General features: G+C 43.3%; 1 protein-coding gene across 2 annotated transcripts in view; it reads right to left on the bottom strand.

Annotated features, from left to right (window-relative positions):
• Positions 1-19,135, bottom strand: part of DENND1B (DENN domain containing 1B) — a 1,279,546-nt gene that overhangs the window by 555,418 nt on the left and 704,993 nt on the right. For both annotated transcript variants that reach the window (XM_086954825.1, XM_086954820.1), the window contains one exon: positions 13,818-13,928. In XM_086954825.1, the coding sequence (XP_086810951.1) occupies positions 13,818-13,928 (111 nt within the window). The remainder of the gene's footprint in view (positions 1-13,817; positions 13,929-19,135) is intronic.

The raw sequence follows: 19,135 nt of genomic DNA on the forward strand, positions 1-19,135 counted from the left end.
CTGGGTGGGTGGAAATTTGTTGATCCAAGCAGATTCCAGAACTTTCCTCCACAGAAATGTGAGGAAAATGTGTTTTTTTTGTCAAATTCGTAGGTTTGCAAGGGATTCTGGGTAACAAGACCTGGTGGTAGGCAGTCAAGTCACCCCATCCTGAATTCCCCTGGGTGTCTACTTTTCAAAAATGTATAGGTTTGCTAGGTTTCCCTAGGTGCCGGCAGAGCCAGGGTGCAAAAACTACAGGTAGGCACTTTGCTAAAAAAGGGTCAATTTGTAACTGCAAAATTTAGGTGTCACCACTTTGCATTTTGCGCCGTTTCCTGTCGCAGGCACAAGGGCGACCCACACAAGTGAGGTACCGTTTTTATCGGGAGACTTGGGGTAATTCAGATTTGTAAATCAACTGTTATTACCAATTGAGCTTTTGCGCATTTCTCCCTTTCAATGAAAGACATTGTGTAAAAAAAAAATAATTTTGAAAAATGACCAATAATTCTCATGCTAGTATGAGTATTCCCAATTTTGAAAATTAGCAATAATATACTGTTTCTGAACTCTATATTTTGTACCCAATTCAGAAATACATAGGTGTCTTTCATACAGATTTTTCCATGTATACATTTTCCAAGACAAAGTGCTCTATACCCAGTAAATGAAAAAATACCATTGCAAGTTGCTGCTCAGTTTTTGGATCTGGGTTCGTCTGGTTCTTGGTGAAACTACAAGTCCTATATATCCCCACAACCAGGAAGGTCTAACGGATGTAACGGTATATTGCCTTCTAAGAGCTGTCAAAACTAGAAAAAGTTATAGGTGAAAACGTTGAGACAAAAGGCTGTTTTTTTCAACAAATTTTCAATTATTCCAATATTTAACTGTTAGTTTCTATAAAGAAACCTTCATGGATTTAGACAAATGACCCCTTTCTGAATTCAGAATTTTGTCTACTTTTTGAAAATGTACAGCTTTCTAGGATCCATTATTGCTTTCAAACTCATTTCTACCATTAACTGGAAGGAGGTGGAAAGCTCTAAAAATAGCAAAAATAGGCTATGTCCCAGAAAAATGCCAAAACTGTGTGAAAAATGTCGGTTCTCTGACAAAAGACTGTCATTTCCTAAAAGCTGAGAAAATGGAGATTTCAGCCCCACAAACCCTTTTTTGATAACATTTTCAGGGAAAAACCCAGAGGCTTTCATTTGCAGGCCGTTTTTCCCATTTTTCTGAAAAAAACAAAAAAATCACTATATTTTGGTTAATTTCTGGGACCCCTCCAAGGTAATCCACAAACCCTGGGCACCTTTAGAATCCACATGATGTTGGAAGAAAAGGACGCAAATTTGGCGTGGATACCTTATGTGGTCAAAAAGTTACAAGGGCCTAAGCGCGCACTACCCCAAATCGCCAAAAAAGGGCTTAGCACAGGAGGGGAAAAGGCCTAGCAGCGAAGGGGTTAAAATAATGGTGAAAATCGTGGGTGTCAGGCTTATCATGACCCCGGAAACTGAGGGTCATCATATTGATGCTTTAAGAGGGGCTGCTGCTCTCTCCCCAACTCCCCCAATACTTAATATAGCACGGTCTTCCTTCTCTTCGGGCCCTGGCCTCAAGTCTAAGTGCATTGGCCCCCAGAGGAAATATAAGTGCGGAAAAGCAGTCTCATGCACTCCCCTCAACCTCCATGGCTATTTTTCTAAAAAGTGCTGCATCGTTCCTTGGGGGAAATTATGAGAATAGTGGGGGAGCCCCACGTTCTTCATCGCTCAGTTTGGGCGTTTTTAATAGGCCCATTTTTAAATGTGTTTATCTTGGGCCAAATCTAAAGATCCTGGGCTCAGTTTAATCCTGGTGGCGAGCATCACTTGTGTTAAACACCAAGATACTAACTGTGTGTATCTTGCATTTTGTAGGTGTCCTCAAGAGGATCAGGACATCTGAACCACTTGTGAGTATGTCTAGTCTGGTTTTTCAGTTGGACCATTAGCTTCCTTGTTGCTCAGACTATGACATTCCTCTTACTCCAGCCACACATCTCAACTAGGCATGGATGGAGGATCTCTGGTATTGGAGCAAAGTCTACAGGCTGCTTGACCAAGACATGGATGGCATTGGCATAAAAGTGGTTGCAGGAAATGCAGGCTGTCTCTAGATACATAATTGCTCATATGCTGCCCTGATTTACAGTAGGCTTTGCTTCATTCATACTGCAGTCATGAGATGTAATGCCTTACACATCCACACGCATGAGCAATTTATGATAGGATGTGTCATACTTGAAAAGAAAATCCAGCTGAAAGTCAAATGAGTGATAAACAGAACTCCCAAAACACAACTTGACTATTGTATTCCTTTTACTTTATTGCTACTGAAAACATGTAACTGCTTTGTTGATTATTTCTTTATTTCAGTTACGCAATAGATTTTTGGGTTAAATAAGCTATGGCTATTTTTGTGCAAGGCCATCAAGGGTGCATGATAAGCATCTGGAATGAAGCAAACTAGTCATATTTAATAAGATGTTTATTGCCTCGGCTGCTATTTTATTTGTTTCTAGATACCTTTTTCTTTCTTGAAATCCTCTCCCGTGGTATGGAGGACAAGTCATCTCATCTCATCTCCTGTTCTACTCTCCCAATCTTGTTCCCTCTCATTCCCTCCCCATCTCCTCTCTCCTCCTGCCTTCAAAAGAGTGGTTGTGTCACGCGGACTAACTGCCTGGTCCAAGACCTGCAGAGAACATTTGCACAGGTCAAGGAACTTAGGAGACAAACATACTGGTATTCACTATGTGCTGGGTAGTAATATTATTGGTATAGGTTGGTTAGTAGCAATTACTGATCAAAACATTAAAAAAATTACAGGACCAATGGGAAAGCAAACACAGGCTCTATAAAGATCAGCCTTAGAATTTCATCAAATCATACGTGCAGTCCTCGTAGCTCTGTGTTTTATATGCCGCGGGCCGCACAACCATTTCTTATGGAACAAACCAGAGTTCTCAAAATTTATAAAAGTTTCTGTTACAAAGATTCTGAATCCTTTCATAAGTAGAACCGCAAATCCTAGCCATGGCAACGACTCCAAATGTGCCCAAAGATGAGTCGAATCAGGAAAACATTGCATTTAAGAAGGTCCTGCTGGAGTGAGTTGCTAAGTGCAGAATCAATCATGTCGAACTTTGGGTGTGAAGGAGCAGACAGATTCCCAAATCTCCATCAGGATGCCAATCCTCGAAGGTGTATTCCAGTCAAGCATTCAGAATTTGGCCAATTAATATTCATGAGGTAAATTTACATACAATGTATTTGAAGTGTGGTATTTACATATTCATCAGCTGTACTGAAAACCTGAATTAGTATGGAATTCTGCCCCTCTCCAAAAGATGTAGCCAATGTCTAATGTTTGCAATTGAATGCAGTAAACAAAAGCACTGCCTTGTGCTGGAGTAGATGCAGACACTGCCACAACCAACCCCAGCTAGCATTTAAGACAGCTTTTAGAGAACGATACTGAATCAAACAGCGTGCCAGTAAAGAGACGCCGCCCTCTTCAAGAAGCAGAATGGCCATAACGCCACTCAAGTAAAAAAAAGTTACCGTTTTTGGTCATTTTTACATCACTCATTTTGGATGTACTTTTAAGATCATATGGACTTGATGCTGTGACCGACACATGCACAATGTTTTGGCTTAAATTTTAAGCCTAGTGTTATTCATGATCCTGATATATAATATTCTTATGGGACTTTCAACTTGCCCTCTTCAACCATTGATCTATTGTTGTGTCATTCACACTTTTCTTCTGCACATTTCAGCATACAGTATGGGGAGGAAAGTCAGCCATCTTTAGCCACTTGCTAATTTCACTATGAGTGACAGCACTCTGCCCTTTCACAAGGAGCGCAGTCACACACAAAGTCAGGGCCGGCTTTAGGGCAGTGCGACTGGTGCGGTCGCACTGGGTGCTGATCTGTGGACGGGGTGATGTGACCTCAAGGGGGCGCTGTGTTTAGCAATATCTTATGATATGAGTGATGAGGGGCACTTTTGCAGGTGGAAGTGAGAGAATCTGAGGATGCATTAAAGGGATGTGGGTGTTCCAAAAGTGATTGCTGCACTGGGCGCCACCAGCGCTAAAGCCGGCCCTGCACAAAGTGGTCCCATTCAGTGCCTGGGTCTACTATCGTAGATGCTTTTTGAGATTTTTTTTAAATTGTTTTGATTTTAGCCAATGTTTTTATTTTTTAATATAAAGGCGAGGGTCCAGCAGCTCTCCCAAAATTAATGTTTTACATAACACCTGTTATAACAAAACAAAACAAACAGTGACAAAGCTCAAAGGTTTCCATCAAAAGCCAGACCACCTGAGTATGCCAATGATTGTTTAGGCTCTTGAAAGCGTCCTTTTTGCGTCCTCCAAAAGTGTTGATGCTGCAAATGGAAATGGGTTGCATTAAGACTTCTCACAACCAACATGCGAACGGCAGCCCTACTGACAGGTAATTGTGTGTGTGTGTGTGTGTGTGTGTGGGGGTGGTCACTTGGAAAGAACTCTCATGATGAAACAAAAAATGTGTAGGTCTACCAGCGGAATCGACAGCTTTATCAGGAGTGTATTATTGTTTCAGTCCCGCTCTGTGCAGATTGTAAAGCAAAGTGCCTGCCAGCTGGTAATTTAGCTGATTTCGAATAGGAAATCAGAAAGTTGTTTCTAAGAGAAATCGAGATTACTCTGGTAAATGTACCATTCTTGCTTTCAGTTCCACAGCTCGTTAACAGATCTGTGCCAAACATGTCTTCGCGTTTCCTACACACCAGCGCTGCACTGCTGCCACAGACATGAAATCAGGCCTGGATGCTACAAGCAAACCAACCGAGTGTGTGTGTGGGGGGAGGGGGCGGTCTATGGCTCAACTAAATCCTGCTGGGACGTTTTTAGTTGATGTGCACCCATAACCAATATAAAAAATAAGACTGGCCCAGTGCCCCCCTTGTTAGTTGATGTGCACCCCTAACCAATATAAAAAAAGACCGGCCCAGTGCCCCCCTTGTTAGTTGATGTGCACCCCTAACCAAAAAATAAGACTGGCCCAGTGCCCCCCTTGTTAGTTGATGTGCACCCCTAACCAATATAAAAAAAAACACAGGCCCAGTGCCCCCCTTGTTAGTTGATGTGCACCCCTAACCAATATAAAAAATAAGACTGGCCCAGTGCCCCCCTTGTTAGTTGATGTGCACCCCTAACCAATATAAAAAAAAACACAGGCCCAGTGCCCCCCTTGTTAGTTGATGTGCACCCCTAACCAATATAAAAAAACACAGGCCCAGTGCCTCCCTTGTTAGTTGATGTGCACCCCTAACCAATATATATAAAAAAAGACCGGCCCAGTACCCCCCTTGCAAATAAACGGACTTACTCAGGAGCCCTCGGCCAGGTACAGTGCTGTGAGGGGCCCTGTTGCCTCCCCACCCACCTGCGCCCTCCCACACGCACCGCGGGGGCCTTTGTTACGCCACTGGGCAGGCCTTACTCCACAGAACACCTCCAGGGGTAGGGTCGCACCCTGCCGGCCGGCAGCGCGGGCATTTAGACATCAGCTGAAGACGGGAGCTCGCGCCGTCCCACCTGCCACCGCCGTCCGCCGAAGATGCGCCCTGCTTACCATATCCCTGACAGGATGACGAGAGAGCGCCTGTCAGGCGCTGGCCAGCCGGGTGTCGAGACACAATGTACGGCCCCAGCTGACTAGTTAGAGGCAGGCTGGCGAGGTACAATTATACAGGCAGATGACAAGCCTTCACGCGCGGCCGGCTTGAGAACCGATGACACGGCGCGAACAGCAATCCTCCCAAGCCCTGGTCACAGAACAGCAATAAGTCAACTGATGCGCCGTTGTAAAATCATGATTTATTCTTTTGCTTTGAATACATGAGAGCATGGCATGATGTTCTGGTAGACTACCGCCGCGGGTTCACTGGGGGCCGGAACATCTCGGAGTCTGCCTGCAGCATGCATAACACCGGGGCAACAAACAGCGGCCCTGCAGTTTAATAATTCACAGCAGGCCTGGGTGGAAGTAAACTGCTTGCCTCCTATGTGCATCTCCGCGCAAAGTCGAGGCCACAAAATACATAATAGTCAAAGCGAATACCGTTCAAAACTTCTGGCGTTCGAATTTAGAGAATATAAACACACTGGCGAAGCAGCAGACCCCAGGCGCGCGTCCCCGGCGTTTGTTTGGGTTCGACATTCCAGGGGCTATCAGCCATTTGCTTTCTCTTTCTGCCTATCAGCAGCAGGAGCTCCGAGCCGAAACGGTATCTACACACAGAACCGCACAACATGACCTTGGGGCAGAGAGAGTGTCGGTTCCACTCCGACTCCAGGCCACTCAGCAAGCAGCAAGGCTAAAAAGGTTAAGGACTCCCAGAAAGAGAAGTTAGCAACATTACTGAGCTCGAAATAGCCAACGAACGATTATTTAAAAAGAAAAAAAGGACAGAATGCATGGGGTTACATTTTTATTGCCGCCTCGCCATGTTTGCTCTGTAGAATTCTAAATAGTTCTATGCAGAAAGTCAGAAACCAAAGAAAACTAATAATATTAATAACGACAATAAATAGAATACTACTGAATACAAACAATAAAAACAGTGCCAATAATAATAACCACAGTAACAATGTTTTGTGTAGCACTTTCAACCACACTTTATCCATTTTAAATACTGTAAAATCTAAGCTAATAGTGGCCAGCAAGTATTTCCACAAGGAAGTAACAAAACAAAGTATTCCTGTGTATTTTTTTGAACAGCTAGGAGAAAAATAGACACACCAGAGCACCACAACAGAGATTTATAGCAAAGAAATATAAGACGGCAGACGTTTGCCAACCAGATAGGCTGAAGTAAGTCTGCACCTTGAACAGCTGAAGGCACAAGGAGGCTGAGCAATGTCTTTGCTATGACTCCGCGGCCCCAAGATATGGAACCCAATCAGAGCTGATAACTGGAAGGTGACATCACAGCAGAGGCTTTTTGAACTGTCATCATTAACATTGGCCATGAAGTCTTCCTGGGAGGTAGGAGGCAACTCCCTACTGCAGTGCCCTGCTTAAGATAAGACAACACTTAGAATAACTGTTAATAATGGAACAGTCTGCACTTCAGAGCCACTGGCATCTAAAATGATGCCAATCTGAGCAAAAAGTAACACACACAATACCTATATAATGTACTTTGTGTCCCTACCAACTCTGAGAAATAAAAAATTGGACACAAAAGTTCTACCATCTAACACGTTTAATTATCCTTGACAAAATTACTGGTCATTATCTAACCTATATGATTATGACCTATTAGATTATTTTTTAACAGCAATTTAAAGCTAACTGGCTGCTCACTGCACTGCACCAAGACCAACAATCACTGCCAAAGACAAAAGGTGACCTTTTATTGTGGTAACCCATGCCAACCAGTCAGTCAGCCACATAATCTTTATTCGGCCCATCAGAAGCCATAAAAGCACAGGATAAAACACATGAAAACACATGAAAACTTCCAATCTTATAAAACAATTAAAAACAGCATCTTTAAAAGAATCACAGACCCATACAAAAAGCATACGTTGAACCCAAATCATTAAAATGCCGCATGTCGGTTTCTAATTCTCATTGCACAACAAACGAAATGTGCCACTGCAACAAAAAAATCTAGATTATACAGTTTTTGCAATAAGATAAACACCTTCTATAAGATCTAATCTTGGACAGACGTAAAATTGGTGTCAAGAACCACTACTGGGGCTAGGAGTATTATAAATGACAAAATAGAGTAAAGTGCCTAGTAGTTTGCTAAGAAGATTATCCCAGCCAATTTGGCAAAGTTTAAAAGATAACTATCAAAATGAAACCTACAATTCTTCAGTCGGACGGTGGGGGGTGGCCATGGGAGGGGTACGGGGTGGCCCGGGGAGGGGTACGGGTTGACGCGGGGAGGGGTACGGGTTGGCACGGGGAGGAGTATGGGGTGGCGTGGGGAGGGGTATGGGGTGGCGCGCGGAGGTAATTTAATTTTAAAATATATATATATAATTAAAGTTACCTTCCCGCCGGCCGGGTCCCGCATCTTCTCTGCTGTACAGAAACTGGAAGCAGAAGTAGGCAGCCAGGCTCCCTCCCTCCCCTAAGCCAATCACAACACTGCAAGCAGCATTGTGATTGGTCGGGATGCAGCCCAGCCACAGGCTTATGGGGAGGCATTTTCTCCATGCAGGCTGCGGGAGAAGGGCAGAGTGGGCATCACTGATTTAGACAGCCCCAGGGGGCCGACCAAACAGTCTTTGTGCACTCAGGAGTGAGCACACAACTCCTCCCCTGCCCTGGCTGCTCGCCCACCCGCCCGTCCGGAACCAAAAATAAAATGGTAATAACGGAAAGTTATTACCATTTTATGTTTCTGCTTCTTGCACTGCGAGAAGCAGTGGGGCGACGCTCCTGCGCCTTAGTGGAAGAGCCACCCCTGATGGCCCTAAAGTCAACACAAGTAGTTAAAATCATAAAATAAAAACATCATTTTAAAGACAATCAGTATATGTTTAGAAGTGTAAAAACTATTCCTTTTCTTTCAGTATTTAGACTCATGCTTGAAGTAGCACGAAATAATAAAATTAAAAAAAAACAGCTCCAGGCAGTGGTTTAAGAAGGATAAAGGTTAGAAGGGGCAAGTGAAAGTCACCTTCGTTTGTAAATAGTGTGAAAACGTATTTAGTTAGTAAGTTTAATTAACTAGTCAGAAATACTCATCAACCACACAGGGTGACTTAAGAAAAAGCACTTAAAAAGACCAAATATAGTACTTTTCAAGGAGTCTGAATCCCAATAAGCTCTGCTGCTCATTTCACTCTAAATCATGTGTGTAGTCATGATATGATATTTCTTTGTGAGCTGTACTGAGGTAAGAGATCCTATGTGGTCAAGTTTTTAACCTGCAGAATTCATGCTAACCACATAGGGAGTCTTTTAGATTTTGCCACACCTGGAGTACCCAAGGGTGTTCATTTCCCAATAAACCTGTGCTTCCTTTGCCCTATTTAGAGGTGGGCGTCCAACAGGGTTCCCACAGCAGGGCCATGGCTGTCTCCACTTTTAAACACTATCAGCCTGGCGACCCATCTATTTCAGGGCCAACAGGTCAAAGTAACACTTGTCCAATTCTACTTAGGCAAAGGTGACCAACACTAGATTTCTTTGTCCAGCACCGCCACGCCCAGAGTTGCAAAGTGACCCCTTTTTGGGTGGTCCCACAAAGTTGTTCCCTGTTTTGGGACTCAACCTGCTGTAATCTTGAACTCTGCTGGGACACTACAAATTAGTGCCCAGTGTATGTGCATTGACCTCTCAAACATGTCGAAATTGGACTAAAACCCGATTCACACATTTATTGTTCCGATAGAGCCATAGTATATGATACAGAAATACACCCATGACATGGAAAGTTACATGCCACTTGTGTACTGCAGCACCTATTGTGCCAGCAGCTTGAACCCTGCTGCGCCACACCTACTGTGCCAGCAGCTTGAACCCTTCTGTGCTGCACCTATTCTGCCAGCACCTTGAACCTTGCTGCACAGACCTGTCAAAATCACTCTTTTTGCCATGTAAGAAAAACTGGCGTTAAATATTAAAAAAGACCCTGTAAATGCTCCTTGTAGCCCACAAGGTAGGGTGCATAAAATTTGAGAGTGGATCATGTGTGACTAAAGAAATGGCATGTTACCCCTGTAAGTAGGCCCAAAATGGCATTGACACTGGTCAGACTGTAACTGGTACAAAGGAAAAGTCAAAGTATAGATTATACACTTTCATCTACAACCTTTTACCTTTCCAAGCATCAGACTCCATTTAGAGGCTTGTTTTAACATTAAAAAACAAATTAATGATAAAGTCAGATTTGTATTACATATATTGGAAATGTAGCTTTTGGAAAGTTACAATTAGCCTCATTGAAGCTGCTGAGTCTATTTTGCATTATCTCTCCAGAGACTTCCCAGCCAGTGCTTGGTCTGAGCTAGGTAAGAAGATGTGGTAAGAGAGTAGGGCGGTGTTTCATCCCCTAGCAGGAAGAACAGTTGTGGTGGGCCTAGGAACTCAATTTATTCCAAATGGGCCTTCCCTGACACAAGTATATGTTTGGTGACACCTGGAAAGGCCACAGCTTGTATACCCCAGGCAGACTGGCACCAAGCCCAGAGGATGGAGAGCTGCCTTCAGAACTGGGCTTTGGGCCACACTTCTAGGTGGGGGCACAGATGCTTTGAACAAAAGAACTTTTAGCAAGCTGAAGTCATAATTCAACAGAGTTAGCTAAGCTTCAGCTGAAGTTCTATGCAGTGACAGCAGACGTTAGTTGAGAAACATATGAATGTTAATAATTAGAGAAATGACCCATCAAATATATTAAAAGTACCTACAATCTCTGAATATTATAAGTAGGGGTGTACAAAATTGATTTTACATTCGAGAGCTAGCGTCACTAAAATAAAATCTTGCAAGACAGTGATATGAGACTTTCGGCAAAAAATGTCTCTGGGTGAAACATTTTCTGCAAGGACAAGTCTCTTGCAAAAAAATTATGTACAGTTGCGAAATTGCAAGTAATTTCAGAAATGTACCAGATTTTGCTGGTGTTACTGAAATTTTACTCTAACGCTTTTAAGTCTTCACATACTTCAGTAATGAGGAAGAATGCTGAGAGCACAGTCAGAAAAGTGAGGCGCTTTTACAAGCGGGAGTGGCCAGGTATGCCCAAGCCCAGGAAAAGGCCATTGATAGGTCAAGTCAAAAAATCCTGCTTATAGATGGGTAAGGTGCAGTGTGCAGAAAGTTCCAGAATAGAGGAGATATTGTTTCCTCCAAAATTACCTACTTGCAAAATACACCTTTCCTTCTAAAGGCTTTGAAGGGCAGGGACAGTTTCTCCATTAGGGCTCAGGGGCTGCGCCCCTCTGAAATTCCTACACATTTACATCAATACATATTAAATACATTGATTTTTTTAGAGATACTATCGTATCTATAAGTACATTGATGTAATTATGTCTGGGCTGTCTGTTTCAGGCTGCCTGGCCCGCCTAGCTCTGAAGCAGGAGATGGAAGCAAGGCAGTAAATCAATTTTCCTAACAGTGATGCACAAAGCAGGGCTTTCTGTTTTAAATCACTTCATTGCCATTGTGGTCTAGGGTGGTATGCACTCTGTAGGCCAGTGACGCAATAAGTGCCACAGTTTCGGGCATCGGAGACTTCATCCTGGTGATTTCAGATGTCCTTCATTCAAAGGTGTAGATCCCACCCTTCCGTCATATGTGAGAGTGGATCCAAGCAAGTCTGATCCAGTGCCTTGTTCTCGGTAATGGTAAGTGTTAGTAAGATAATGCTGTGTTCTGTATATTGTGCAGAGACCCCTCATCATGCTAACCTCCCCCACTGTGACACCTGACACCCTCGCTGCACATCGCTTGCTCCTTTAGAAGTGGAGTTGCAATTTGTTCCCCCACAAAATGGATCCAAATAAGGAGCAGGGTTTGTTCTTGTTCCTTTGTGAAGTTGATCAAAATATCCCAGTCAAGCCCAAAGTGAGAGATATGTGCTTACTGTAGAATATGTGCTTACAGTGGCCAGTTCTCTGATGTAGGACGTTAAAACAGGCGCTGTCTTCATGCCCCTAAGTTAATCCTGATGCCAAAAACATGAATTGCAAACAATGAATGTTAATGCCTTTCAGCGATTAAGTTCCTCTCTTGTTTCACATGCTTTAATTATTCTGGTATTCCCCCGAGAGTTAGCTATTTTATAATGTTGTTATTTATCTGTATTTTGCTCTGTGCATACTTTGAGGCTTGAGCCAAGTCAGGTGTTTATGATTGAGCGCTAAGGCTGAAGCCAAACAAAGTGCCTGTCAGTGGGTTGGCCTGTCTACAGATCACACAGAACAATGTTAGTGTATTCCATTTGCAACTGAAATTCTGTGGATAAGTGTGTGAAGGGGATAAAGAGATGTTAAAATATTTGCAAGGAAAAATAAGAGAAATTAAAGTGCTTAAATTTGAGTGAGTGCAGTGAATGTTGGGTGCGGTGAAGTGACAGAGAAGCGAGGAAGTGCACTCGGCGAAGAGTGGAAAGAGGATGCTGAAGAGGAAAGAGAGGGGCTTGATGATGTGTAGATGGACAAAATATGCAGAGAAAAAAAGGATACATATCCAACATACAGCACACATAACTGAAGGCCACTGACTCAATACTATTTAAATCACAGACTCACTATTTCAGAATTTAAACATTTCCAATGTTAATTATTTATAAGAAATAATTGGTGTTACTTATTTATATTAAACAGCTAACACCCAGTGACAAAGCCAATCATACTGACAGGTTTTAGGTGTATATTAGTTGTTGTGTCATTTAGCTGGATACACTTACATCTCAGAGAAAAACCAAAATACTTGTCACATGGCACACTATGGGAATCACAGAAAATATATGTGACATGTTCCTTTATAGAGAGCCCCCACTTTCTTTATCCCACTTAAAGACCAGTCTGCATATATTTCTGTATGACTGGTTGTAGCCAGCAGCTGTGGGTGCAACTCGAAGTCTGGTTAGACCATATTTTTCCAAGGTTAATGCTGCATGCAGTGGAAGATGGGCAAGCATACATTTTAATGGGCTAAAGTTGTCATGCTGTACAATGTAGCCATTACAGTAACCGTTGAACAAATGAATGCAGGAGATATGGGGCGGTTTTTAATGTGTTTATTATTTCAAGACTATACGTTCCCACTGCTTAATAAGCCTTGCGTTATCACTACATTCATTTGCTTTAAAATGAACCATTTGCCAATCTTTTTTTCATTTTTTTCTCGGGAGAGGGACTCACCCCGGACCCCAGGTTTGTCCACTGAACTTGTTCACATCACTTGCTATATTAACCCTTTAAGTGCTGCCGTCGGCCAACGGTCGTCACGAGCACTACCTTGCCAGTGCTGCGCACAACCGTTGGCCGACGGGTCCGCACCCGTTATTCGAACGTTCAGCACTGGGCGCTGAACGTTCGACGCCGCTAAGGTGTTAAAGTCATGTCCAAAGTTTACGTACCACCACTTTCAAATGTTACCTGCCGCCACCAATAGCCATATTACCAAATGAATACATTTGGTTAGGTTTGAAAAAAAACTTCCCTGTGTAAGCCTGAAACAGTGCCGGAGAATAATACATAAGCACAACATGTTGGCGCGCTTGCAACATGGATATTAGTGTTGGAAAGGACATTTCTAGAGGCAGGAGCACACCAGACTTGACAGAGCACCCATCTCACAGCTATTACCGCAGCTTAGAAGCCCAAAGCACCACTCGGCGGCAAAGAGCTATCTGCCTATTACCAGGTTAGCTTAGCAGCCATTATCCGGGCCCTTTGATTTCCTTCAAGCCTCCCCCTCCCAACACGCCACAAGTGAATAATAAAGAACCTATAATAGCGCCTAAGAATTCTTTATGGGGCAGGCGTCACCAGGATGAACTCTGAAGAGAGCTGAAGAACTCTCATCTACAGATAAGAAAGAAAATAATTAACCCGCCTCACTGTATCCGAGCAGGCCGTGGATAAATCAGGCTTCTTGCAGTCAATGAGTGAGATAAAAACCGTATATTAAAAACACTATGCAGATATTGTCCTTGAAGCACACCGGCAGCCGCCTGAGTCTGCAGAGGGGCCCGGCTGCTCACGGCCTGCTTGGGATAGCGCGCGTGAAGGGAGGTGTGAGTACTTACAGTGCTGAGTTTACTGGAGGTAATGATGACGCGCCTCTCGTGCAGCATGCTGGCGTAGAGCTGCAGCATGTTGTTCACGTCCACGGCCACAAAATACTCCGTTAGGTTTCTCTGTCAGAAGGAGGAAAAAAAATAGTAGTTGTAAGACAGACCAACCACAATGTGCTCACAAGCCTCCTTTTTGAAATCTAGTATGCAAAGTGCAACCCCCACCAAAAATTAAAATCACAGTTCCTTACTGGAGTATCAGCGACCAGACGACATTTTGCTGGCAAGTGAAACTGAGGGAGGTAGTTGGTGTGATGTTGAACATTTAAGTTTTACACCAACGTGTTCCTGAGCAAGGTGAAATATAAAAAAAATACGTATGCAGAGAGCACACAATGTTGACCTGTATGATTGCAGTTAACATTGCACCAGTTGTTGTATAGTTTCACATGGGTTCAAAGCAGTGGTTTTTTAATGTGTTTTACTGCAAATGTAACTTCAAACTGCTGGTCAGAGATTTTAGAGAACCACATTTCCAACTGTGCCTTGAGGGTTCCAAGTTAAAATGGATGAATTCAAACATGTACCTGCCTAGAGAAAAGTTGCATCTAATTTGTAGCAATGGTGAAACTAGGCACCACTTCCCTTGAGTTTCCAAACACAAGGCAGTAACTTAGAAGCGGTTATCAAGGGGTGTGACTGTCAAACAGGGTCATTAAGTTGTTAATACTACATTTTCATTCAGAACGTCCACCATATCTGTGCTCTTGTTCCATGCTAACTCCACATCACATTCATAATCCAAGCAAACTATGTGACACAAATAAGACTCCAATTCATATGCATTTGATTGTTCACTTTATTTGGGACCTTGGACCTCATTGATATCAAAAGTAGGGCAAAACACAGCCTAAAACCTTGATGGATTCACAGGAGTTGGGTAGAACAAACCTATAACCAGTTGAAAACCAAGAGGACAGTAAACAGCAAAGATTTAAGTCTCAAGGGAGAGTCACAAGGGTACAGTGCGAAACACCTGGTGACACACAAAGGATGCCGGTGTTGTTTTTTGCTCTGATACAAAATGCACGGCCATCGGTTCCTTTTAGGTTCCTGCAGTAGTGGATGTGTGATCCAAAAAGGCATACGCTGTATGACGCACAACCACCTTAAGCTAACCCAGGCACGACAAAGCTACGCAGCTGAAGCAACACATCATTTGCCAGACCACAACCTCCTTGGCAGCTTTCGCTCTATCCTGGCAACCTTATTACTTTCTTCAGAACAGTTACATAAAGGAACGTGTGAGGCCAGGGGCGAACAGAAACAAAGCGTGAGACTTCATAATCTCAATGACTCCAAAATGATAACAATGACTATCAACAACTGTGTCATCTTCAAGGCTGTTTGCTTCTCGTTCAATTGTGTCCACAGAAAGGGCACAGCAGCAAATACAGCACTACAGCTCTAGAAGCCGCTGTGTTCATCTGACCAAAGGCTGCTCCAGATCCAACAACGTTTGCAGTATTTCCAAAGGAGACTTTGCAGTCCAATGACTCGTGGTATGGAGCATGCTTCCTAGGACTATCCAAACAACAAACAACTATGGCACTTCTAACACATTCAACAATCACCCTCTAAGACAATCATTAAATGGCAGAAGGAACTCACTTTACAGAGCTCTGCTACAAAAGTAATGTAACCATTCAATCATTCATGACCACCTCTCCAAACAGCATTAAGATGAATTTCTAGACTCACTAATGGAAACTAGAACTCACCTTTAACAAATCATATCACCAGGTCAGTGCTTAATTTGAGTCAGTGGTTTCCGGTGTTCAGCACCAGAACTTAGTTGTCAACACCTGCACTTATGACAGTCTGCCACATGGTGGCGCTGTCTGTCTAATTTAAAGAGATGAGTACAACAACCAATGTTAATTAAATATGCATTAAAATGACTAATACCTGCCGCCCAGGCTATTCTTATAGCTTTGCGGGCCTGGTGTATTCTAAGTTGTCACAGTTTTAGGAGGTTGATGGTTAGTAGTTGTGTTGGCAGTCACTGGCAGCAATGGTAGGGGCAATAGGTGGAGAAAGCTGCAATGGCCTCCTGATGAGGGCCCTGGCACTTACTTTCTTTTTACAAGCTAAGCACTGAGCAGGATTATGTAATAAGGTACTTGGACTGCCTGGGTAGAGAATCAACAGTGGGTAGTTGGGAGAGTGTCCTTAATAATTAGTGATTTTATTCTCTTTCGGCTTAGTTGTACCAAACCTGCAAAACATAATCTCTCCGCTCCAAAACAATGCTGATTGAGCTCCTGCTGTTACACACTGAGTCCTTTGCAGGGAGTGCCACATGCTGCATCTGTGGAGGTCTTCAGTATCAAGCATTCCATAATGGACCCTGGACCATGCTCCCAGGACACGTGGCATTTAAGTGACAATCTCAATAGATTCTAGTTTGCCCGAGGGAGGAATTTCACACTACTACAATTCACGGAATCTCGATGCTGCAGTTCCAAAACATCCCCACTGGAACGTGCTCAGGGATTCACACTAGCTTCATTTTGTTATCCTTGTCTTACAAAAGAGGTCACAGGAAATTTTCACTGGCTAGATGGATCGCTTAAGACCACTGCAAGTCTTCAAAGAACAAAAAACTGTTCCATTCTTTTAAGAATGAATTAAAACCTCAAAGTGTATTAAAACCTTATAACTGGTAATAAACGTATTAAAACCTCATGGCCCGATTGGTGTTGAAGGTGACCACAATGGCAACAGATAACATCAGCCTTTTCCTATCCCACACTGCACATCATACAAGAAGTATACAGGTACCATTCTACACAGACATACCAGAGTTTACTTATACACACCCGTTAGTGATTGTGAGACTTAACACACTAAATTATTGGCCAATAAGAACCCTACCACTTTTTCAAAAATTTAGAAAAAGTATGTTATTTGAGGTTGTGCCACATTATTGTCAGTTGTGTGGAAGTTTCTACAATTATTATCACGCTTTCTTTATCTGGGTCAGGTGCCTTTTTGTTTCAGTCTGGGAGTGCTAATGCGCGAGTGTGAATGTTGTTTACTGGTGCTTCGTGAGATTATTGGATAGTCTGTTCAGTGTTTGGTTAGAAGTGGTTTGCATAAGTAAAGTTTAATCTGGATAAAGGCCATTGTAAGGTCTTATACCTATGAGGTAGTGTTCTCAAAAACGTTTAATTTTTTGTTTACATTGAAAAGTTGGTTGTCCGTTGCTCAGTCATAACGCATTGATTTTTAATATATGCATTACAATCCAGGCAGGGCTTTAAGTGAGCCGGGTCCATATGGGTCTCAGACTCGGTAGCAATTAAAAACGGACATTGAAACGGATTACAATCATGCCATACTTTACTGGCAAATAAGACTGATTGATTTTTGAACAATGACTGTAAAAACACATTAAGGCAATCCTTGTCAGCAATTCAGTTGCTGTTTATATTTCACAAGTTTTACTTAATCTTACATTCTCGAAGAGTATTTGCTAATCCAGGATGTCGTGTGTCTGTATTTTTTTGTGTAGCATATTACTCTTGTAGTTGTCTCCAGGTGTTGAATGAGCTACAATTGAGAGCTCTGAAGTTGAGGCTGAAGGCAGTGCGAGTTTTTCGGTGCCGTCAGAAGGGTGTTTGGAAGACATGGTCCTCCAATCCTTGACCCCTCTGCAGATCGGACAGAGCAATGGTCAAGTATTCACGTTCCAATGGTGATCTAGTGCAGGATTCGGTGTGTCAAGGAGGTACATAGTTGCCGAATGCTGGCAAAGTGAAAGTAAAAGAAATGCCAGGGCTTACTGGTGAGTTGGTACGTTGTGGTGAAGTGAAGGAGATGCGAGAACGTGCATTCTGGAGACAGTGAAAAGAGGGTGCAGAAGAAGAAAGAGATGAGGTATTATGCATGCAGAGTAGCAGGGCCGAACTGGGATCGCAAACTAGCCCTGGCAATTATGTCCGACCAGCCCCTGTGGTGGTGGGGGGAGGGGTGGGGGGGGGGGGGGGGGGGTATGGGAGGTGGGCGGATTTGGATGTAATTACCAGGGCTGGAACACTGCTGCTGCTGTGCTTTTGTCTGCAAAACCAACCCCCACCGATACAAAACCAGCCCACCGGGGAAATGCCTGGTGCCCACTACAGCCAGTCCGCACTGCAGAGTAGGAGATACGAAGAGAAAAAGGACGTGCATGTCTAACAGAGAGAAACATAACAGGAATGACTGAGACTCTTGAGACCACTACCCCTACCACGGGCCTCAGAAATATTTAATTCAAATTCTCATACATTTTGAATGGAAACATTTTCAATATTAATTATTCACAACAAAATCATTGTTGTTACTCATTTACGTGAGACAACTTACAGCCACTAGCAAATCAAATAGTCTTGGCTGGTTTTAGCTGTATGTCTGTTGTTGTGTTATATATCTGAATGCAATAACAAAAGTCGAGGAGGCACCCAAAATACCAGTCAGGCGGCACACCATGGAAATCACCGAAATGTAGTTTCCATGTTCAAGCCACGCTTTAATTGCACCGGCCAGGCCCCTTTTACGGACCCTCGACTTTTTACACCTACTGAAAGCTGCGAATACATGTATGTAACTAGGGTCACCTTTATCCTACAATGAATCCGCAAATTTAGCACAGCTGACAGAACATCTGCCCATGGGACTGCAGGTTATAGGATCACAGCTAGGCAGGTCTGACTAGCACATTCATACTTGTGGGAGCGATAAAGTTAGCACCATTAAATTTGGCGATAATGTTGATTGTCTCTAAAGTTCTCACTGTTAGGCCAAACAACATTAACATGCAAGAAGCAGACCTATAGAGGAATATTAACCCACATTTCCGAACCAGACTTCCAGCCCACCCCTGCCCAACTTAACCATGAAACAATGGAGCAAGTGCAGTTGTTGTAGGGATGTATGGTCGATGCTGTGAGAACACAACATTAAAGGGTTTTTTTAGTTGTAGTGGGACTGCAGGCACTCTCTTAAAAATGCATTGGATTTAATGAAACCTAGGAGAGGCATACGTTTTTCACAATTTTCTCCAGCTTTGTTAGAAGGCCTCCCAGGGAACACTAATCTGCGTGAGTGTATAGTTACAAAGGTGCAGCACCGTCTCACTTTAGATTAAGTGTTGTAGATTAACACAAAGCCTTAACCCCCCGTGGCTCGATGTCCACAGGATCTGCCCTTCCAGGAGTAAATGACTTGTGTGCACCAGCTGACATCCTTTCAGAAGAGGGGGCCAGCGGGGTGTCAGGGGGGCCCGG

The sequence above is a fragment of the Lissotriton vulgaris genome, chromosome 1_1 (assembly GCF_964263255.1).
Source record: "Lissotriton vulgaris chromosome 1_1, aLisVul1.2, whole genome shotgun sequence".
NCBI classification, from domain to species: Eukaryota; Metazoa; Chordata; class Amphibia; order Caudata; family Salamandridae; genus Lissotriton; species Lissotriton vulgaris.